This window comes from Patagioenas fasciata, chromosome 2 (assembly GCF_037038585.1).
Source record: "Patagioenas fasciata isolate bPatFas1 chromosome 2, bPatFas1.hap1, whole genome shotgun sequence".
Taxonomy (NCBI): domain Eukaryota; kingdom Metazoa; phylum Chordata; class Aves; order Columbiformes; family Columbidae; genus Patagioenas; species Patagioenas fasciata.
Window position 1 is genome coordinate 95,786,239 of NC_092521.1, and position 23,559 is coordinate 95,809,797.

The 23,559-nt window shown below is 36.0% G+C and overlaps 1 protein-coding gene across 3 annotated transcripts in view; it reads left to right on the top strand.

The window, feature by feature from the left end:
- Positions 1-23,559, top strand: part of DTNBP1 (dystrobrevin binding protein 1) — a 72,695-nt gene that overhangs the window by 14,503 nt on the left and 34,633 nt on the right. For 2 of the 3 annotated variants that reach the window (XM_065832131.2, XM_071804597.1), the window contains 2 exons: positions 4,593-4,725; positions 18,719-18,741. The exons of the other annotated variant lie outside the window; for it this stretch is intronic. In XM_065832131.2, coding sequence (XP_065688203.1) covers positions 4,593-4,725; positions 18,719-18,741 — 156 coding nt within the window. The remainder of the gene's footprint in view (positions 1-4,592; positions 4,726-18,718; positions 18,742-23,559) is intronic. 3 annotated transcript variants of the gene reach the window in all.

A 23,559-nucleotide genomic window follows, 5' to 3' on the forward strand; every position in this document is an offset into this window, starting at 1 on the left:
GTGACATGATATGCTTCTAATAAATCTATCAACGTTTTCATTTTGAAAGTAGGTAGGCAACCTGGCTGCTTTTGATAGAAGAAATTTCAGATAATGGAAATGAGCATTTTAAGTGACCTACTTAAAACTGGTATGAGTCACAGATTCTTCAGCTTTTGCGGTGCATCACAAGACACATATTCGTTAGCACTTTTATAAATAAAGTTCTTTAACACGGGTACTCACATTATCAGTCATGCCTCCCTTTGAGTAAAATGTCTGTCTTCATTTGATAAATTTATCATATTACACAATGTCTTGTAGCTGCCGTTGAAAACTTTGAAGAAAAAATTACTCTCATGTAAAAGTGAAAAGGACAGAATTTGAATCATCACTTGAGCCAATTTTTATTTGAGATGTTGTAGAAAATATCTGCTTGCTGATATCTGACATACTTGTCTAAATATGAAATATGCTTCAGGTTTGAGGAGAGGCATTTTGCTCAGATATCGATTTTGATTTTGGCAAATCAATGTGCAGAAACTTTGATCCAAATCCAGTTTTTCCTTTTTTTTTTTTTTTAAAAAAAAGTTTTGAGAGCTGTAAAAACTTTCTATTATAAGTAAGTAATGATTTGCAGTTGGGAAAATGTTTAAAGAAAATAATATTATGAATATGAACCATTTTTTCTAACTGGTTGACTAGTTGTTTAAAAACTGCTGTTACTTTTCTTGCTTTCGTGGTTTTCATTGTCTGAGATGAAACAACATTTACCTTTTACTGAGAAAATCAGGGAAAATGTTGAGGAGGTGTATGTAAAATCAGGGAATTTGAATAATTGAATGTAAAGATACCTATGTTCAATAGAGAGTGTTTGTCTTTCATAGGCTCCAGGGCAGAAAGTGGGGAGAGTTGTTGTACAAGGCAGAGAGATATATGTATAAAAGGCATATAGTTTGATGTTGTAAACTTGGAAATGTCTGTGGCTTGAATACAGAAGGAAAGAGATCCTGGTATACTTGCAATGTAGCTTCAGCAAAGAAGATGCTTCAGCTTCATGTAGATGGTATGATACTAGCTGGGTTTAAGGTATTTTCTTTAAAAAAAAATCAAAATTGAGAGCTAGTAGAACTGTAATGATGTAAAGATTTTTTTTTCAAGTGTTGCAGCTGAATTGAGATTTTCCTGTATAGGTTTCTTTTATTTCTCATTTTAAGCTTTTAGTACTCTATGTCCGTGCCTGACATAGAGATTTTTTTTTTTTTTAAATCTAATTGTTTCCATCCTCTTTGTTTTCTGTCTTTATGCCTTTCAGTCAGAAAATGAAGAATCTCCATAAAAATGTCTTTAATACTCCTTGGTGATTTCTGTTCTTTTGGTGGCTGAGACAGTGCAGGAAAGCTGTATGTTAAGTTATTGTAGGAATAATTGAAAACAATAATATTTTCTGACATACAGCTATGATTTAGGTTTTCTAACAATTTTTGTACTACTGCAGATCTACAGGTAAGCTAGGTTTCAGCTTACAAAAACAAAAAGTGGTAAATTTAAAGAAGCTAAACTTTAAAATGAAAATGTTTTCAGGTACAAAATTGGTTTTTGTGATTGTTGAGTCCTACATAAATATTTTAATACCTGAGCAGCTGGTAAACTAAGAAAAACAGTGTACACTGTTGGAAGATAATTAAATCTAGTTTCATCTGATCAAACATTATTAACACACTTAAAAATTTAATTCTAAGAACTAAAACTCATAATGGTGCCATACCTGTCGTAGTGTAAGAAACACAGGCCAAACTAATATAATTGGAATGAAGTGACCTAAAGAACAAGTTATTTTTTCAGCTATCCAATAAAAAATATGTTTTTTACCAAGTGTGCCATATTACTGTACAGGAGAATTTGTAATCTAAAGGTACAATAATGTTTTCCAGCCTCCTTAACAGGTTAAAAGGAGGAGATGTTTTTCTCCTTCATAGCAATGCTGTTTTGGAGTGAGATGGTGATTGTTGCCTGACCACTTGCTTGTGGGATTTCTGGAGGAGCTGGAAAAGAAGTAGTGATCTTGCAGGTATTCTTTAGAACATTCTCTGGTTTTCTGGGCATATCCATTCATTGTGCCACTGTGGACTATAAACTGGAAATTAATTTCTAGATTTCATATTTTTGCTAAATACCTTTTTTAAAGTATGAGCTTATTTATCCGTGAATATGGATAAGCCATAACTTTTTGATCAGCTCTTCAGTTTCACATTGATTAAATATATAGCTTTGTTTGGAACTTTCATTCGATGCATAGTGCATACATTCTCATTTGGGTAGGAGATATGTTAATTCACAACTGTGTCTGGTGCTATTGCTGTGGAGCTAGTCTTCAACTTCTTTTTTGTAAAAAGCAAATTTTCCCTTCAGCAGGAAAAATTCTGAAACCTGTGTTGCAGCAAAGCAAGATTGTTGTCTTCTGGAGAGATCCTGACTGTTCATTGCTGTTCTTCAGGAGCACAGTGTTTTCTGCAATTCCCACTAGAGGCTGCTCAAATACTAGTGCTAGGAATCAGTTGTTCTCTTGAATTCACTTTTATTCATCCTTATTTTCCTGTTCTTTGTTGTTGTCTTTTAATATTATTTCAATAGTAAGTATAGCAAAGCAGGCAGTGGGGTTTTTTTTAAGTGGGAAAAAAACACTGGTTGATAGCTACCTTACTAAATTATCTTGAGCCCTGCTGTGTTTGTGAATTTTGCAAATGAATAAGTGAGCAATCATTCTGAAAAGCAATTTAGCATAATACAGACAGTCGGATTTTAATGCACTCAGAAAAGTCCATTTTTTAAGCAACAAGAGACTGCCAGTCATAATTGTAGTCATGATATTGCCCTTTGAATACATCTGGATTTTGTGAGAGGAAGTTGAGTGTGTGGTAAACAATGCACGTTCCACCTCACAATCTGTAGAACTGAAGACCTTTTTTTTCCTCTCGAACTTGTTTCCACATTGTCAACGGCCTTTACCTCACTCTGCCCCCTCCCCCTGCTTCCCCCTCCATCCAGTGCTCTGTATACAGATAAATACTTTAAGAAAATCTTTGTTGATTGTGTGGTTCATGTTTCCCCTTCTGACACTTGTGGAGCAGTACCTTGCTTGCGAGGGACCAAAAAAATCTTATTAAGTAGTTGGAGCTGAATATATGACTATGCATGGTAGGAAATTTTTTTACAAGGTCTTAACTTTTGGTTTGCTAGGGGGACCACTAGGATAACAATTTCTAATTGAGTGATGGCTAAGAAGGTTGAAATTTTATATACTTCAAGATAGGCTCCAAGTAGAATAGCCAAACCAGAATATAAGATCTGACTGATGCCTTCAGGTTGCTGTTTCCTTCTTTTGAGCATTCAAAACACATTAACTTCAAATCACTTTTTTCTACCTTGGATTTGTTATTGTCTTGCTTTGTGAGATTGCTTCTGTCCGTTACAGGCAAAGGTGAAATACAGCTGTTTGCCAAAACTCAGGATTGCTTTAGGTTTTCTGCTCTTTCATTCCATCATCTGTGTAGTTCTTTGCATCAACAATCAAGTTCATACACTGCAACAGATTAGTGTATCTGTCTCTGAACTGAAAAATCCCTTCTATTCTTTGCTTGTTGTTGTCTCTAAAAATGTTATTTATCCTTCCTTCTGCAATTTACCTTCCCTCTGCTATAGGAAAATTCCTGACAAAAGCAGAAATAGTAGCCCTGTATTCATACAATTCCATCCCAGAGTGACTAGCTGGTTAGAATTTGGGAAAATAGTTTTTCCAGTTTGGGATCCTGAGGAGAGTAATTGAGTTCGGTATTAATCGCCCACAGGGAGGGTAATCTTTTGATACAAGATTCACATGGATAATTCAGGTCAGAAGAGATCTCAGGAGTTCTCTAGTCTAAATTTTTACTCAAAACAGGGTAAGCTATGACAAAATATCAGGTTTCTCAGGGCTTTTCATAGGCATGATCTCTTCTAACTTGAGACTCTGAACAATTAAGATTGAGGAGGAGATGAAGAGGTTTTGTGTGTTTTTAAGTGCATGGATATGTAAAATAGCTGTACCTAGAGATTTGTATGTCTTCAGAATAAACTTTAAAAGTCTGTATTCTTTTATATCATCATGAGGTCATGTAAGCATTGAAATTCTCCCGGTATTATTCACCTTCATGTCATTTGAATAATTTAAAATTAGTACTGCCATTGGTCAGCACAGTTTTGTTCCTCACATTGGTATCAGGCAGGAAGGGGTAAACTGACAGTGTGCCCAAGAAGAAAAATTGAATTATGGGTTCTGGATGTTGCTTTTCCTGAAGTACAGACAACAAGCCTGTGAGACCAAGATGCTGGGACAAGTATAGTGGTTCAGCGTCTTACTACAAAGGGAACTTCAGCAAGATCTCCCTTAATGTGGCTCTGCTGTCACTCTTTACTCTGTGATATGGACTAGAGATTTGTTTATCTTTCTGAGCTGTTTATATATGTGTAATTATTACCATGTTAATTATTTGCCATTATGAATTCCTGTTTCTGTTCAGGTGAGCTGTCCTTCTATTGATACAAATTGATATTCATGTAAGTATTTCTTACAGCCCAGCTAGAGGCAAACTTTGAAGAAATGGAGAATCATCTGTTATGTCTTGAGGACTTATGTGAACAGTGTGAGTTGGAAAGATACAAATGTATGCAGACATTACAGCTGGAAAACTACAAGAAGACAAAAAGGTATATAAAAAAATGCTATAAATAAGCATAAAATATAAGCCTTTTGTGATCCCCCCCTCCCTCTGCCCCGTGTGTAATGTAATATAATCCCTTTTATTTTCATCTTCTAAAGAAACAATAATCTTTGACAGGAAGCTGCAAATTTGTAATAGATTCATTTAGTGTTGGTCTAACTATTGGTGATAACAAAGAGTGTGTGTATTTGGAAAATTATCTCTACATTGTTGTTAAGATGAAATCATGCTTATTATTCTTTAAAAACAATTGGGGTAAGGGCTCTTATTAATAAGCAGTGATAAGTCATTGTTTATTTTAGTCACCCTTTAAAAAAAATTTCTCTGTTTCTCATGTATTGTAAAGGGTAAAGTTAAGAACTCTGTTTTTCTTCTATCTTCTTAGTTCGATCTTATCCTGTACTATGAGCGCCTTTTACTCTGTATGTTAGGTATTACTCTCCTGCGATTCTCTTGCTTGCAAAGACAAGTTTATCTAAAAGATAAAGTAGCAAGGGATAAATGTTTAGAGCTTAAATAACTTACGTCTTGACTTTCTTGGTTTTGTTACTGATGGTGCCAAAAATAACCTTACTGAAGGAGATAAGAAAAGCAGTGTTAAGTCCATTAAATAAATGAGGAAATGAGGAGTTAAATTGAAGCAATTTGTCAAAGATGGTCTCTGACAGACCTGCATTAGGGAATGGTGAGTAGATGTAGATGCTGACAGACCTAGAGGCAGCACTGACATGGGAATGACCAGGTTGCTTAATCTGTCAAACCAAGTGTCCTCCTTTTAGCCAGGGAAAGTGCACTGGCACCTTCCCTACTTCTCTTGATTGTGGAATGAAGTTTGACTCATGTGGTATGGTCAGAACAACTGCTTTGGTTTACAGTCCTAATTAGGATGTGGTGATCAAGGGCAGGGCTGCACCAGACAGCCCTAGTCACATTTTGCATAGGTGGTCTGTTTTCTTCTTTCTTGACCTTTTTGCCACCCTTGTGCCTTTTTTTTTTTTTTTTTTTAATTCCAGTCTCCTCATACATAAGCAATCCATCCCTAGTTACTTTTTCCCTATTGGTCTTGGTAGTCAAGTTTGGTATTTCTGATACCATTTTCTAGGAAATCTTGTCTTTCTGTGGCATTACAGATACAGTTACTAAAGTACTGCTGGCGTTGCAAGTTCTGCCTCCCAGAAGGTCCCTGATACCTTAAAGGTCCCTCTTCATTTTTCTGTGAAGATGGGCTGTTTCTAACTTAGCTCCCCTCTAACCAGCTGTGAAACCCAACCATCCCTCATAGTGCTATCTGTAGCTTTTGTCAGCTTCTTACCGTGTTATCTGTCACATCCAGTGATTTCTCATGTCATGTCATTCAGTTTTTCCCATCCTGTTCATTTAGTTTAGCCTCAAGCCAGGGCCTCAGCAGTCCTCTTGTCATTACCCTGCAACCTGGATTTTCTCTTTCCTGAGCAGCACAACACTATTTTCTCTCTCTCTAGGAAGAGATAGGAGCCAGTATGACTGAATATTCGCTTGTTTGGCCCTATTTAAGTAATGAAACACTTCATAGTAGTAATTTTGAAATTCTAAATATGTGCTATTTAACCATATGACACACAAATTTAGAATGTGCATATAAGCAACAGATTATTACCCCTAAAATACAGTAATCTATCAAAAGTTTTGAGTTTTGTTTGTTCTCCCTAACATCCTCGCTCCCCCTCCCCTGACCTCTGCTTTCAATGTCAAAATAAAGTGTTGAACTGTTGCCTACTCTGCTTAGCAGCATCTAATCAGTTCTATAAATAGAGCGCTAAGCAAACTACTTAACATAATTATAAGCTGATTACATTTGGTCAGATCTAGACAAAACAGGAAAAATGCAGGTAATTTCTCGTTGATCATTACCATTGTATTTATTTACGTAAGAAATTAACTGCTGGCTCATTACTAGGAGGACATTTGGCAATGTAGATACTTGGAGAACGAACAGCTGGTTAACTGAATGTGAGTGTGATTTGTTATATCTATTTGGAACTCATTTTCTGTCATCCTCTCTGTAGTGTTTGGGGTCTTTACTGTGATGCCAGCTACTGAAAGAATCAAATGGGGGGCTCAGGGATCTCTTTAACAGAAAAATTATTTCCAAGGAGTGAGTGGTTTTGTGTAAACACAACAAAACAGTATTTCCCGTGTTTTGACAAAATACGGATGAAAACGGAGATGAACACAAACTCTAGAAACTGTGGTTATTTTAAGCATGTAACAAAAAGTGATTTTATTGTAGTCATTGTACAGCTTAGGCTAGAAGCTCATGTAGTTCAAGTCTCTTGAAAAGAAAGTGCTCTAGGTCAACATTAAGTCTTTGAAATGTAGCTTATGGTGACTATGGGAACTGATTTTCAGCCTGTTAAATAGAGCAACTTTATTTCAGTTCAAACAGATCAATTTTTTGTCTTTTGTCATAGTGTTGAGTACTAGTTCCCAAGTAGATTCATCAGTCCCAGGTGTTTTCTACAATATATTTTAAAGCTTGGTGTTTTGGGGGGATTGTTTTTCTGTGTGCTTATCTCTGGATTTTCGATATTTTCTTTGTTTGTTTGTGTTTAACTCCACTGATCAGGGTACCAGCATTGTATGAAGTCTGGATTCCAGCCCTGTTTTCTCAAGTTAGTCCTGCTGCAATCGGTTGCATGTATGTGAGCTTTAAACTATGCTGTTTCGTTTCTTGTCCTCTTCTCAATCGAGCGCAATTCTTCTTCTCTTCACCCTACTACCCAGGATGTCCTGTTTCTGATTGCAGCAACCTCCTTGTATCCCTCCCGTCTCCTATGGAAATTCTTGCATTCCCAAGGCAGTGCACTATGTCCTTTAGGAAGCACTGTCAGAAGCTCACTTTTATGCCAGTTTTTATGTGAACTGCATTGCAGGCTTATGGCGTAAGATAAAATTATTCTGTCCTGAAGCTGTGCTTCCTATGAAGCTCTTAGAACCATTTGTATCTGTTTCAGACAGATTACGAGAAATAGCAACTCCTGGTTATTTTATCAACTAAAAGGAGCTGCCCAACTGCCATGTTTTGTAGGAATACATTGGAGACAGCAAAGAGTCCTTGTCACTGGAAATATTAGAAACCTTTATGAGACTACTTTTTTTTTCCTTTCAGGTGAGATTTAAAGAAAGATTTTACCAAAATAGAAAAGACATTCTTAAAAATGTATATTTTTGGATTTTAATGTTTTATTTGTTTTTAAATAATGTGTAAGCCCATGTATTGGTAATTAGTGTAGCAGTGAAGGAGTTGGAAAGATTGTCATAATTCTTGTTAGATGCATTGCCATGCTGTCATGATGGTTTTATGCTTCTGGAGGAGAAGAATGTTTGATTCACTTTCTCATCCAGAAGGGTGTAAAAATTATGGCAATTGCATTGTGTACATTAGAGATGTGTATGTGAGAAAATGTCTTAATCAGTTATTACTGTTGAGCTCATTTGTTCTGTATGTGCTTCTGTTGGTTTTATCTCTCTGATTGCTTTGGGAACAGAAGGGTCAGTAAGTATTATTGCATTTAGATGCAGTGGCTTACGTTAACATTCGAAAAGTAAATACAAAAAACTGCTTTAGACAATTCAGATTAGTCTGCTTATTGAAAAAGTTCCTTCTAACTTGGGCCAGTTAATGGTTATTTACTCACTAACATAAAAAATATTTTGGTTTATTATTCTGCTGCGTGTTGCTTTCAAATATTATCTTCACTCCTGCTGTATCTCAGTAAAAAGCTGCCATTTAGTTGTGACCTAAATTAATTATTTTTACCAAGGTCAGAAGAGCGAAGGTGGAATGGGTAATATACTGCCATACCAAATCATCTTACCTAAAGGAAGACTTCTATGTCTGTACATCTTATTTAGATCCCATGGCATTCCCCCAGTGATAAGCTAGAACAGTGCTCTGTACAGTACATCATCTTCAGTGATGACTCCCCCCCATCTGGCACTGATACATTTAAATTGTACTTTCACAATTTTAAGGTTTTAAGCTTTACATGTTAATTTGGCAAATTAACTTTTTATATGTAAAAATATACCATTGTTGCAAACATTTCAAACAAGTATATTTTTTTTCCTTTCCAAATTAAATATACTGCATGTTACTTGTAAGACTGTAGCTGCACATTTCATAGTTCTCGTGAAAATTTTCATCAAAGTAAGTTTTCATGCCACATTTGAAGACATCAGGCAAGACTCATTCAGATATATAGCAGATCAAAAGATTGTAGGAGTTTTGGCACTTCTTTTGTATTATTTGCAAAGTGTGAATGTACAGTGTAATTTCTGTCACTTTTAATCTGATCCAATTTTGCCTTTCTTTTGTGGTGGTCTTTGCTTGATGCAGAGAGACAATGACATCGTTAAGAGATTTGTTGTGTAGCTTCTGCTTATAGTTTAGTTTTCTTTTGAATAGGCATAGAAAAGATTTTTTCTTTGTTGGTGTTTGTGAACTGTGATTCAAGACTGAATGTTTGTGTTGGATCCTTTGCCTCTCACAGCACTTTTTACTAGTGTTTTCTAGAAAATGTTAAACATATGTCAATTCTGCTAGACCTTTCTCGGCCTTTATGTAGTGCTGGTTACTGGGCATAATCTGCAAATCCTGTCAATCTGTCAGTACTAGGCGTTCTTTGTTCAGACTTATTGTACCAATAATATAAACAGATTTAGGACTCCCTTCATCATAGTTTTGTATTCTCCGTCACCCAAAAATTGTGTCAAAGTAATTAGTGGCTAGTGGCAGGAGACCAGGGCCAAGGTGCTTGTCATTACCATGCTAAAATATGTTCTCTGCCTCCTGATAAATTCTGTGTCTTCACCTTTTTCACTTTCATCCAAACCAAATTTTTAAAAAAATTGTTCACAAATAGATGTTACATGCATTTATTGACAACACCTCCGTGAGGGAGATTTTACATTCCTGTGTCAAAGGGATGTGTTGAGGATGGTGGTACAAGTGGTAACTCCTGACTGCTCCAATTTCATTAATGCTGTGTGGGACCACAGCATGAATGGTAAAGAGTGCATATGGGGTTAGAGGCTTTTTTTACTGCTTTGATTTTGTGGAATTGTGGCATATATGTCACTTAGTGTATAAAGTTTGGCTAGTTTTTAATAATGTAATTATTTTTTTCTTTTAATGCTTATGGGGAAATCGATAGCCAAGTTAAAGGAAGGTCTGGATTTTGTTTTGTGGCTATTTAACAAAAGTCAGTTTACAGGAACCCTTTTTCTTTCTAGAAAAGATTAAAGATGGTGGAGTTGATGGTGAGGGTAGCTGGTGCTGGTGGTGTTTGTGTTTTCTCTTAAACTTCAGCTTCTCAAATTTCTTTGTAGCTTGCAGTTGTTTGTAGCTTCTTTTAAATTTATTCTCTCAAACTTCAGCTTTGAACTTTGATTCCTAATGTTTTGGTTGTATGATAAAAATAAAAGTGCTGATACACGTATCTCTTAGTGATCCAAAAACATTGCATACCAACATAAAAGTTAAAAACCCCTTATATTTCAAAGCTGTCCTTTTCTTTTGATAGCAACAGAATGAAAGCAAAACCATGTCCTGTGCAAAAGCTTACATCTGAAGGCATAAGCTTTCAGGGGAACCTGAGAATTTATTCCACATTTCAAATTCCAGTTTGGAATGGTTCCAATCCTAAGCAACCTCTATCAGTCTCTTAGCAGAAGACAAAAGTCTTGTTTTCTGTTAGTCATTTCAATTCTATCATTTTCTTCAGGTTTTCATACCAACTCCCTTATCTTTACTGTTCTTTTGAATGCTAGCACCTGAAAGGTAAACCCCAATGTCCTTCATTTAAAAAAATGTTTTTTTCTCTTTTCAGAACATCCAAAGAGAAATGCTTTCATTGTACCTTGAAACTGCTGAGTACATGAGGGTAGAATTTGTTTTTAATTGTATTTATTAGCTTGATTACCAGTTGATGTTTGCAATATTTGTTACAAAATTTTGCTTTGATCCATTCCATCTGGGGCAATGGAAGACACAGAAAGACTTCAGCTACCTTTGTAGCTCCATTTGAGTATGGAAGCAAAAAAATCTTCATTGCAATGTCATTTTAGATTCCTTAGTTCTTTGCTCTTTACTGGATAAGATTTCACATTTGATGGTGAAGAATCCTGACCTCTCTTCAGTGTTTCTTCGGAGAAGTAGAAAACCTTGCCTGCTGCTTAATTCCAGCTGTACTTTAGTAATAGTTTTATTTTTTTTTGATTCTTTTAATTACTTATATGCTTTTCATTGCTTCAGGCTTAGGGGTATTTAAAAGTAATAGTTGACCTAAGTGATATGAAAAAGAGTGCTCAAGCAATCTGGGGAATGAAAACCATTTTTGTGTCATTGTCATAACTGCTAATCGTAAGTACATTGAAAAATACTCAAATTATTTCTGTGTACCATACAAGTGACATAAATTTTGAGTTCTCAGGGTTTTGGCTTTTACGTCTGATGACATCCAGAGGAAAGTCGTTCTCGTGGCTTTTTAGCAGACTAAAGCTTGAATCAGGCTATGGAAGGAAATTATTTTTATATAATTTTGAAAATTTGAGTGCATTAGGCAGGTGAAAGGCAGTATCTTTCAGGTTTTATAACTTGTTGTCAGAAATATTTTTAAATGAAATTGCAGATAAGCAACTATATGTTCTTTAAATATTATTTTAAAATAATATTCTCAACTTGACATCTGCAAATACATCTTGTTGTGAAGTTTTTTAAACTTAGTATTCAATTTTTATCATCCATATACTGTCTTGAGATTGTATTTTGTTTACGCGTAAGTCTAATAGTTTGAATTTATTTGCCGTTACTTTCGGAACTAGTTTTATAAAGTTAATCCTGGCATTCATTTATGACTTTGTTACTTTCTTATCTGCCTACTCTTTCCTCTGGAAGATAAAACATGGAACTGTCAATTCTGCCTACTGGCATAATTGTAAAAAGCTTGGTGTTTCTGTGGTCTCTTGGTACTTAACTGAATTCCCTAGTGTTTTGTTACATTTGGAAAATTGATCTTAGTGTTACAACCCTTTGCAAGGTACAGTAAACCTGGGAACCTTGTCTTACTTATGTTGAACAAATGAAATTCCCATTGATTTTAGTAACTTAAAGCTTAATGGTTTTGACTCCAGCAAATTTTTTTTTTTTTTTAATCTACATTCTTATTTGGCTAGATGTTTATGAGAGATTCTGTGAGTTGAGATCATATGGGCGATATATTGAGGTTACTGAAGACATTATTTTGAGTTAATCAAAGGTATTGTTTAAAGAAATGTAAATAAGGATTTGCAATGAACTGAGCAGCCAAGGAATGACTGATAATTCTTCACTATGTACAGGTGTAAGACAGAATGATGATCTGCTTTGAGAAGTGTTTACAAAGCTTGCAACTGTCTGCATTTAATACCCCACTTAAATCTTTGAGAATTTCCCTTATGGGTACCTACTTAAAACTGTAACTGCTGTGCAAATGTCCAGCAGGATGTGTGGGTTTGCAGTTACTGTCTGTTCCTCAACTGGGTAGTGAAGACATGAGGATGGTCACTACTAGATGGTCAATAAGCTGTTAAGCAGAAGTTACTGTCTTTGATACTTTGTCCTTCTGTTCTGTTTAAGTTTTATTAAAAACAAACAAGCAAAAACACACACAAAACCCAGAACAAACAAACACCAAAAACCAACTCAAAACACACACAAAAAAACCCCAAACCAACCAAAACCAAAACTAAACCACAAAACACACACAGAAAAAACTCAAACCAAACAAAAACACCCAGAACACCAAACAAAACCGCTACAGTGAATATGCTACCGAAGGCCTTATATTAAGTTCTGAGCAAACTGAATCAGAGCATTGCTGCACAGTTGTGTTTGGAGTTCCAAGTGTTTGGGAGAGTTTGGTTTTTTTTCAGTAAAAAAGTGCTGATCTATGCAATTGTAAAGAAATAAGTGAATTAATTGGGAAATAATGGAAACATGTTTGAGTTTGCAGGCAGCCCAAATTTTAAATGTGATTTCAGGTGTATGAATTGGCCTGTTTTCATCAGCTGCTTTGATTCCTTAAATATAAAAGTACCAAGACAACACAGGTAATTCGATACCACGTGCTTTAGCAGAAACATCAAATTTCAGTAATTATAAACCCCGTTGTCGTCTTACTGACAACTGCATTTTCTTGATTCATAGTGCATTTTTAGGTATGAAAATTGTTGGGATATAGAAAATCAGAAATATTTATTCAGTCTAAGATAGAATACTTGATTCAAGTATTGTCTGAATTTGGCTTTAGGTAAGCAGCCCCCTTTCAACGCAAGATGGGGTTTTCTGGAAGCAGAAGTATTTTATTGAGGCTAGGTGTGTGTTTTATTTATCTTAACAGAAGCACAGAGAGGGTGGGACTGCTGCTGTCCTGCTTTCAGTTCTCTATTATGGCCTGCATATGTGCAGGACACTTCCACAAATTACCTATTTTTTTTTCTATGCTCTCTCTAAAAGTGGCCACATATTATTATTTATAAACTTGTCTAGTTGCTGTAGGGCAGGTGGAAGCCCTGTACTAGGGCCTCTCTGTCTTTCTCTGTCTCCAGTCTGCATTGGTTCAGGAACATCTCAGGCTGACCTTGAAGCTGCCTCTTCCTGTAACCCAGTTGTGCAAACCAGGGCCCAGGCACTCTGAATGGCTTCTGTGCTGGTGGTATTACATGATTTGCAAATCTGACTGGGTCAGAGGGTGGAATTTAGGAGGAATGATGTGATGCTCATATAACTTGAATTTACAAAATTTGAAGAGTTGTCTGTATCTTTACACACATTTATAGTTCGCGAATTTGGAAGCTTCCAGCAAGCATTTGTCTTTGATATTTACTTGCCTTCCCCCTCTTGCTTTTCCTTCTCCTCCAATATTCTTCTTTATCCTTTTTTATTGTTGTTGTTTATTGGTGATATCCAACAGAATTTTCTTCCTAGTGTTTATCTGTTTTGCCCAGTGACTAAAACAGGGTTAATCCAACAGAGCAGTGAAAAGCATGATAGGACTGGGAAGGTAATTGGGAATTTGTATTTGCCCTCTAAACATTTATCTAAGTTCTGGTTGTGTAGGTTACTCTGTGGGACTAGTTATAGATTGTAGACAGCAGTCTATGATCTCCAAAATTATATATTCTTACCACAAACCCTGAAGCTCAACTTGAAGAATTTGAGACTACTGACAACATTATCATCAGAACATTCCAAGTACTTAAAAATAATAGTTCAAAAGACACATCCTGTCTCATCAGAACTTCAAGGCTAGACAGTTTTAACTTGCTTCACAGTTCGTTACATGTCTTGCAAGTAAAAATTTGTATAAAAGTTATACTTCAGAATAAAATGGAGTATTGTATTTTTTCAATCCTTTCCCTCTATACATGCGTCTCAGATCTTTTTTGATGAGATGTTTCAGAGAAGTTCGCAACAATCTCTTGCATTAACAGGGTTTTGATTCAGTTTCTTTAGGATATTTTGAACCATGAGACATTATCAGCTAAGCTTTATTAGGCATGGTGCATAGAGGGGTTTATCATCAGAATTACCTATGTCTGTCATGCTCAGAAGGGGCTTGAGAATCTGATTAGTGTGTCTGTTATGCCAGCATTAAAATATACCTAAACATCGTGTTTATCCTGACTTAATGAAGAAGTAGGCAACCAGGCTTATGCATCTGGCATTTTGCTGACAATTGGTGCCCTTTACTTGCTGCTATCCTGTAGGTAATTTTCAACCAAATTTGATGGGTATAGAATTTCTTAGAATAATTAAGCCCTCCATCGATTTTATGAAAACAAGCAACTGGAAAGGAAGAGATATGTCCATATGCATGGCCAAATGTTAGGGGCTGACCTGCTGGAAAGCAGCACTGCAGAGAAGGACTTTGAAGTTCTGGTTGGCAACAGGTTGATCATGAGCCAGCACTGTGCCCTTGTGGCCAAGAAGGCCAATGGTATCCTGGGGTACATTAATAAGAGTGTGACCAGTAGGTCGAGGGAGGTTCTCCTCCCCCTCTACTCTGCCCTGGTGAGGGTGCATCTGGAGCACTGTGTCTAGTTCTGGGCTCTTTAGTTGAGAAGGACAAGGAATTACTGGAGGGAGTCCAGCAGAGGGCTACAAAGGTGATTAGGGTCTTGGAGCATCTTTCTTATGAGGAGAAGACAGAGAGCTGGGTCTGTTCAGCCTGGAGAAGGCTGAGAGGGGATCTCTTCAATGTTTATAAATATCTCAGGGGTGGATGAGAAGAAAATGGGATCAGTTTCCTTTCAGTGGTGGCCAATGGCAAGATGAGAGGCAGTGGGCACAGACTGAAGCACAGGAGTTTCCATCTGAATATGAGGAGAAACTTCTTTACTTCGAGGGTGCCAGAGCACTGGAACAGGCTGCTCAGAGAAGTTGTGGAGTCTCCCTTCTCTGGGGACATTCAAAACCCGCCTAGACACGTTCCTGTGTGATCTGCTCTGGGTGAACCTGCTTTAGTGGGTTGGTTGGACTAGATGATCTCCAGAGGTCCCTTCCAACCCCGGTCATTCTGTGATTATATGAATGGTTTTCATGGGCATGACTCCAGTGTAGATACAGCCTGTACAGCCTCTTGCCTCTCAGGAAAGAAGGTGGGCTTCCTAAATTGCACTGCATGCAGGATAAGATTACTTCTAAAGTGCCTCCTTCATGCCCTTACATATATAAAGGATTATTTTATTCTTTAGTTTGTTATTTTAGCGTTGTTTTTCTTTTCTTGCTCAGTGGTACTAAACTTCATCTTTCCCTGAGAGAGGAGGTGTTTATATTATAATACAACTGCTAATTAATTCCTTTCTTCTTATTATTGTTAACTGTAAAAAAGTAAAGAATATTCTTATTTGTGTTAACTAACCAGATTAGTTGGTACTAACCAAAAATTTAGTAGGTAAAAAGCATATAGTGAGGTGCCAAATAGTGGGTTTGATTGATGAGCAGTCAGAGCCTGCACAGGAGTTCCTTTAGTCCCGGATAGATGCTGAGCAGCCCACACTGGGCTTGAAGACCATTCATCTATAGGGAGGCTGGGGGCAAGGTTGGTGTGTGTATTTTCTTTCTAATGATAATGGAAAGGGTTATCTCATCCATCTGTGAAGTGCATGATATTGTTTTTTGGACAAAAAGTCTGTAAAATCCAGAGCATTTCTTTGTGGAAAGCTTTCAGTTGTCTTAAATGAGTTAGGCGAATGGGATAGAGGGGAAGACTAACCTTTTCCTGTGAAAGAAGAACAAATACAAAAGTATGATACATACAGCATCAAAGCTGGTAATTTAATATGGCAAAATCTAAAATAATAAGAGACAACAGTCCTAGCTACTCATCCAGGCCTGCTTCCAATGCAGGATTTTCCTCCTGCTAGTCTCTCAAACCCATTTGGAAGATGACTGTTTTCTAGAACTGTTTCCAGTTTAATATTTTTACTTAAGCTAACTGCTTTTTCTTTTATAGAATGTCTGTGTTCCAAATACATTGTTTCCTTTTTAATGTAGCTTCAATGTATTTACTTCTGTAGATGATTTTTTGTATTTAGATTAATAGAGAAAGTGTAGGAGGTATCTTCTTCCCGACAGGTTATCAATAAATACAAAATTATTTATTTACTTACAAAGGGGAGGAGAAATGTAATACTTTGTAATATTTTTTTCTGTACACGTGTCTAGAACTTTGTAATTACACATCTAGAAAGTTTAGTAATTTAATCTGAAGTCATCTATTTTACCAGTGTTTTTAGAGGTCATAGTCTCCTTTCCACTTTAGTGTCTGGTTCTTACCAAAGCTACTGATAAATGAAATTTAGAATTAAAATTTAGAAGTTTCGAGTTTTTATTTGATTTAAAAAAAAATCCTCTGTGATGTTGATAAAGAGCATATTTTCAACAAGCATTTTTTTATTATGTATTTCTAAATGTAGGTTTTATTGAGAGTGTTGTGAGAAACCATGAGCTGCAATCAGTTCGTTGGTCTTTGCATCTAAATTGGTATGAGGATAATAGGAAATGCAGATCCTTAGATTCCATACCTGTATTTTTATTGTATGCTAATTGTCAATATTTAAAAATTTTCAGACATATATGTTTTAAAAAAAACTTTTGTCAAATATTCATTTTCAACTTTTGTAAACAATGGCAAATATATATATGGATGTAGTGATAGCATCTTAATGCATCAATTCTAAAAATATTGATGGATTCTGAAAGTGAAAACTCTGGGGTTTTAGTCGAAAGCAATGAATATCACTGTCAGTTGGTTACTGTGTTACCATCTTGTTTGCTAATCTGTTTGAACACAATGACAGTTACTGTTTTGTGTTCCCTTTGGGAGGCAAGTGGCATAAGACATGATTTTAGGAACAACTAGCATCAGGGTTTTTTTCCCCTCTTACTTTCACAAGATGTTTCCTCAGTATCGTTTTGTTTCAGTCTGTGGAAAACAAGCATTTCCTGCGATTGTTGCCTTCTCAACTAGGATGTCATTATTAAAACATAAGGATTGCAACTCATGAGAATGTTTAAGAATTTTGTAATGAGAGTACAATTAAAATTTATTAGGGTATGAATCTTCAAATCATAGATGTTGTGAAGTAGCTTTTTTCTCTGGTAAAAAAGGGAGAAACTAGTTTGGGAAAGGGATGGGAGAGAAGTAGGAAGGGAAATAGATACTCACAGGAAGCTACAGCTAATAGGCTTCTCTGAATCACACTACAGCTTATTTCCTGGTAAAGCACCCATTCTTTCAAAAACCTATATTTGACATTTGGTGCAAAAGGGGAATGTTTGCTGAAAATGTGGAGGTAAATGTATTCTCTTGTTTCTTTTAGATACTTGGAAAATAAGTTGTTTCAGGCTCAAAAACCAGTTTGGCTGTTCTTCATGAAGAATAAATTCTGCATCACATTATTTGTTAGGGAGGAAAAGGAATTATTATAGTATAGCACGTGTATTGTGAAATACTGTATATGTTAGCTGATTCAGTAATGAGGGAAGACATGTTTTAGTGTACAGATAATGAATAGAATAACTTATCTGGACAACTGTTAGTTCTGGGGTTTTTGTAAAAAGTATTTTTCTTATAATCCCTTTTGCTTTTAAATTCAGAATTTAAATAGTCTGCAAGGCACAGACTGAAAAGATATTTATTATAAATAAGTATTTTGTAAGTAGAAGGCCAGCTTACTTTGATTCTTCCTTAGTCTCAACATTAATGATAAATCACTACTTTGCAGCAATAGCAAATGGAAGATTTTGCAATTTCTTGAAAACAGAGAAAATATTTCTGTTGGTTTTATACCCTTTGCATTCACAATTGCATCGCTACTAAAAGTGGATGGTGGCCAGTTATGAAAGAAAAAAGATACCATTGCTGTTGGCTTCATTTCTTAGCTTTCTGGTACATGAGTATTGCGGGTTATCTGTCACTGTCTGTACTTTAAAATCCTCTCCTCTGAGGAATGTCACTATAAGCCTCTGTTGCTTTTAAAGTGTGTTGTAACTGGGGGAGTGATATTGTCAATTTTTTCTCCTTCCCTGTTGCCAAAAGGATTTTGAACAACACTGATGAAAATGGAATACTAATTGTTATTCGCTATGCTATAAATAGGCAAAGCTCTGCCAATGAATAGATGTTTTAGTACCTAAAGCCTTATGAAGTCTTGGTTATTTTTGTAGCAGTGTATCTAAAAATTATGTGCCTAGATATAGATGTGCAATATTTGCATAATTGTTCATGTTAATAAATAGGTGGTAGCCTAATTTCTTGATAGGATGGTATTGTTTGCCTTTGATAAACCCACATAGTAGTATTACCTGACAAATGATAACTGAAATTCCTGTAATTCTAAATGTAGTATTTCTAATAATGATTTTTTTTTTAAATTCTGCTTTTCTCCAACAGGAAGGAACTTGAGACCTTCAAAGGTAAATTCTATTTTTAATTTTCTGCTTTAATGTCTGCGAGAGTTGCAGTAATTCTTGTATTAAGTGAAACTAGAAAGGAACTGTTCTAGTTCTACATTTGATAATGTTAGTTTTGTGTTGACCCAAGAGACTGTTTATTTTTCAGTTTACCTGTTCTTGCTACTGGTTCCTCTGGGAGAGTCGTAAGTGTAGGAAGAACGCAGATGGTTCTGTTGCCTGAGCTAGATTTCAGAGATTCTGTATCTAATTCAAGACTTTCCCTTGATGTTCAGTTTTGGAACTTAAGGGCTTTATCTTCAGCTAGTCCATGTCTTTTCTTGCATGAATGTGTTTTTGACATGTGTCACAGGCTGTTAGTTGTTAGACTTTTGTCTAGCTATTTCAAGGAAATTTTCACAGAATTATGTTGCATCAGACAAATGCAATATTTGTAGCTTAACTTGTTGGCTATACACAATGATATATACAAATATCTGCCTTAAATAATATGTAATGGCTAGAAACTCTGTAATGTATTATTGCTTTGTCTGTATTGTGTAGATGGAACACATAACCATTTTCAGTACATCTTAAATTCAGGATTACTGCACCTACTAATCTTAATGTTTGATCAGCTTGACAATTGCTATTATCTTTTGGTTTGAATAAGGTGTGACTGTGCCTTTGTGACTAGTCTTTATTTATGAGAATGAAGTCAAATACATTGACTTATGTCAATTAATTGTCTCTCAAAATTGAAAAAAGGGATGGAAATTTCTTATCAACTGCAATCCTGTGCCTTTTCAGTTCATGACTATCACATCTTTACATAATACTAAAAAAGGAAAATAATAAAGCTAATGTTAAGGGACAAGCAACACAGATTATGTAAAATGTCACTTTATCTGTAGCTTGCCATAACAACCCTTTTTTGATTGATTTGACAGCTTTCAACACAGACTAGCTCAATATAAAACCAATGATGATACTGAGCGCATTGTGTTCCAAAGCAAAGTAGCTACTTTATTGTGCCTGATGCTTGTGAGGATAGTGAATCCTGTTTTTTTTTTCAGTTTATATTGATTCTGGTTGGGTTTGGTTTTTGTTTGGTTTTGGGTTTTTGTGTTTTGGTTTTTTTTTTTTTTTTTTAGTTTGTATTGATGAGGGGTTTTAAGTGAGTTTCTGGAAGCCAAGATGATGGTTTCCAAAGTTATTTCTGTTTTGGCTTCTTGTTTTTCCAATAGACATTCTAACTTTATTTGACAGTAAGTATTTTACAATTATTTTCATGGAGGAGGAGGGTGTCAGCTGTGTGTTAACCTTGAAATTAATACCAAACTAAGTAACCAGTTCTGTAGAAGGTTACAGAGGCATACAGGTTTCCAATACCAGTTGTGAAAGGCTTGTCTTGGTAACCAAGAGAAGGTTTTTAGTTTGCTACAAGGAGGGAAAGTTGAAAACAGTTGCCAAGTCTTTGAATGCTTCTTTGCTGAAAAGTTCAGCTGCAATCTGTGGCTAATGCAGCCAATATCAATAGGAAAGGCATAGGATCTCATGCTGTAACAAGGAGAGGCCAAGTTACAAGGTTTATATGGGTCTGTTGGACATTTTTGTACCAACTGATCAATTTACCCTACAGTACTCAAAAGAACTGGCATAAGCTATGGAAAGCTGGAAAAGCACAAAGTGACAGATCCTTAAAAACAGCTATTAAACATCAGTCAGCCAAATTCCTGTGTTTTTTTACAAGGAACTGATGGACAAGTTTGTACCTGACAGGAGGGAGAGGAGTAATAGCTAATAAACTTTCAAGAATAGTCACATCAAGGAAGTGTAATTTGTTTTCTTAAAGATGACAACAACATGCTGTAAAATGAATGGTAGATACCATATTTTGACTTTGATAACAACTTTCACTCTTTTGCCTGACATTTTTCCAGGGAATTGAAATGAAACTACTGAAAAGCAGGTGCATGGCTGATTGGAAGTAGATACGTGGAGGAAATGTTTTTATGGTTTCTTGCTTACCAAGTTGTTCATTCTCGGGTCTGATGTTACTCGAAATTTTTGTTGTTAACCTGGACTGTGAAATAGAGGTGTTCATTAGATTGGCTTCAGTCAGTTTTTTTTCCAGCATTCTGGACTTTGAGCCGGTTTCTGAGTACCTAGCATCTATTTCATCAGCTGACTAGAAACAGGGTGACTCAGAGCTTCCTGATCACGAAGGATTCATTATTACGTAATGGGAGATGTTTCGGTTCTACAGCAACTTTGCCCAATCTAACTGATGGCTACTTCCAAGGCTCACTAGATTTGTGCAGAAAATGATCTGTCACTTGGTTTTGGCTTAGTTTTGGTTGATGAAACATGCTGAAATAACTCAGTAGATAGCCCTAGAAATCCTGGCACAGAAGAGGAAAAGGCCGCAGTGGGGGCAGGCAGCATGTCTAAGTTAATAATGTAACATGGTCATCTAAAAGTCATATACTTCTAGTGGTATGTTACCTAATACATTTCAAGGTTGAGGTGAGGAAGTATTAGTACCATGATGTAAAGCTTTTATAATAAATTCTTATCTTGCTTACAGCTCTGATTTGCTGTTTTCAAGAAAGATTGGTTCCAACTGGAATATGTTAAGTAGTTGGGTAGATGATTCTTTACATTTTTATATTGCAAGTATAGACTACATCCTTAACTAATTCATCCTTGCGTAACTGTCCAGAGTGAAATGTGTTCATATACATTCAGTTCATAAAATACCCAGTGCACGGACTAGGAAAGAACTGTTTTAAGTACCTTTATATACATTTGCATCTTTCAGTGCATATGCAGCTGAAACCATTGTACATTAAATTGTATTTTAATGGAAAATAACAGAAATGCCAGTTTTCGTAATAGTAACTTATTTGTGAATTTGAATACCCATATACTAAAAAGTATTGACTTCCAGATTAAGGATGGTAAATCACAGAATCATTTTGATTGGAATAGATCTTCAAGATCGTAGAGTCCAACCATAACCTCACTCCGGCAGTAAACTGTGTTCCTAGGAACCTCATCTACACATCTTTTAAACACCTCCAGGGATGGCGACTCAACCACTTCCCTGGGCAGCCTAGTACACTTCATAAATGTATAAGTTAATTCTATCTGAATCTACAGAAACTGAAGTACCACAGAAACATTCCTTAAATATGTTTTCTAGAGAGGGTAAAAAGAGGATTGTATGCACATTTTTCATTGTCCAGCTGTAACTTTCTCATTCACCAGTGCAGAGTTTTCATGGCTCGCTCAGGATAGAAAGTTTTACTAGAATTGAGACATTGAATGGTATAGTCTGAGTGTCAAAATAGTGCAGCACTGGAACTTGAATTTAGTGATGCAGCCCGTTAATTTCACAATGAATATTAAAAAAATACTAGTTGTGTGTTGGCGCTGACCATGAGAATGCAGGTCTGGTTCAGGAGGCAGGTGGGCACCTTCACAGCTCTCTCTGATCTGTCTTAAAACTTTACTTCCCTGGAGTGTTGCGTATGTATAAATAGATATACGTACATGGGTGTAGTCTCGAAGGGTTTTCTGTTACAATGTAAGCATAACCTATTATTTAATAATCTGTGAAAGTTAGAAGCTTTCTTCTTTATATTAAGCATCTCTCTCTGAAGAAGGCAGGGGAAGTGTGGGGTGTCCCTCTTGATACTGCTACAGCGCTGGCATTTGTGTACCCAAAGTGTGAGTCTGCACTAGGACAAAACATCTCACAGGTTGTCTGGTTCATTTTTTTCTTTTTAGTAATTTATCTTTCAGAGAGCTTTACTGTAGAAGATGATGGATTTATGAATGAAAACATTGAATATGCTATATGAAATGAACCTGCAAGTTTCTTCCCAGTGTGTGTCAGTTCCAGTGTTTGGAGAACTGCTTGCAGGAGCTGGCTTGTGCTCTCTGCTGTTCTGTCCTGGCTGAGGCTTAGGAAACAGCTATTTAAAAAAAAAAAAAAAAAGTTCTGTTGTTGTTCTTGGCAATTTTGTGCAATAGTAGAATTTATTTTAGTCAATATTTGTGTGTGTATGTTTGATTTTAGCATTTGATGGATTGTACTCTTCCATGGTTTAGAAAGGGCATGTATAGTTTAGTTTTCATTTTTACAGCTGAGAAACTGGAAATTAGAAAGCAAATATGTGGTTACTTTCTGCACTGAGATTTGAAATCTTTCCACCATACTTCTAGGCACATGGTCCTGGTTTGTTTTTTGTGTTTTTTTTTTTTTAAGTTAACATTGCTTCTGTTCTGATGTAGCCAGGACTGTGTAGTATTTACAGAGTACTGTTAATCTCTTTACATGATGGAAGAGTGAAGCAGAGCAGTAGGGTAGATAATGGAAAAAAAATTAAAGTTATAAAAGTAGTAGAATTGCACAATGGTAAAAACATATGCTACTGAATTTACTTCAGATTTTATCCAAATGGGAACTGTATACGTGATAGATTTTAAAATTGCTTCTAAAAGTCCTTTTTTATTTAAAAAAAAAAAAAAGGCAAAAAAAAAAGTATGGGTGTTTTGAGTTTGTTTCTGGAAAGAAAGCTAAAGCAATAGAGGCCATTTACAAATCAGCAACACAGCCCTTTTGGACAATGAAAAGTGGCAGAACTGTTGTAAGGGCAGATAGACACATGGCCCTGGCTACTGAGTCATGCATATTTCTAAGCTTTAATAGGATTAGTCTCATTCAAGCTCAGGGAAACAGGTCATCTGACCATTTTCAGCCCTCCTATTTACAGTAAAACAAAATATGTTTTCAGCCCTTTCCATCAGAGATCTCTCTCAAACAGGTCCTGG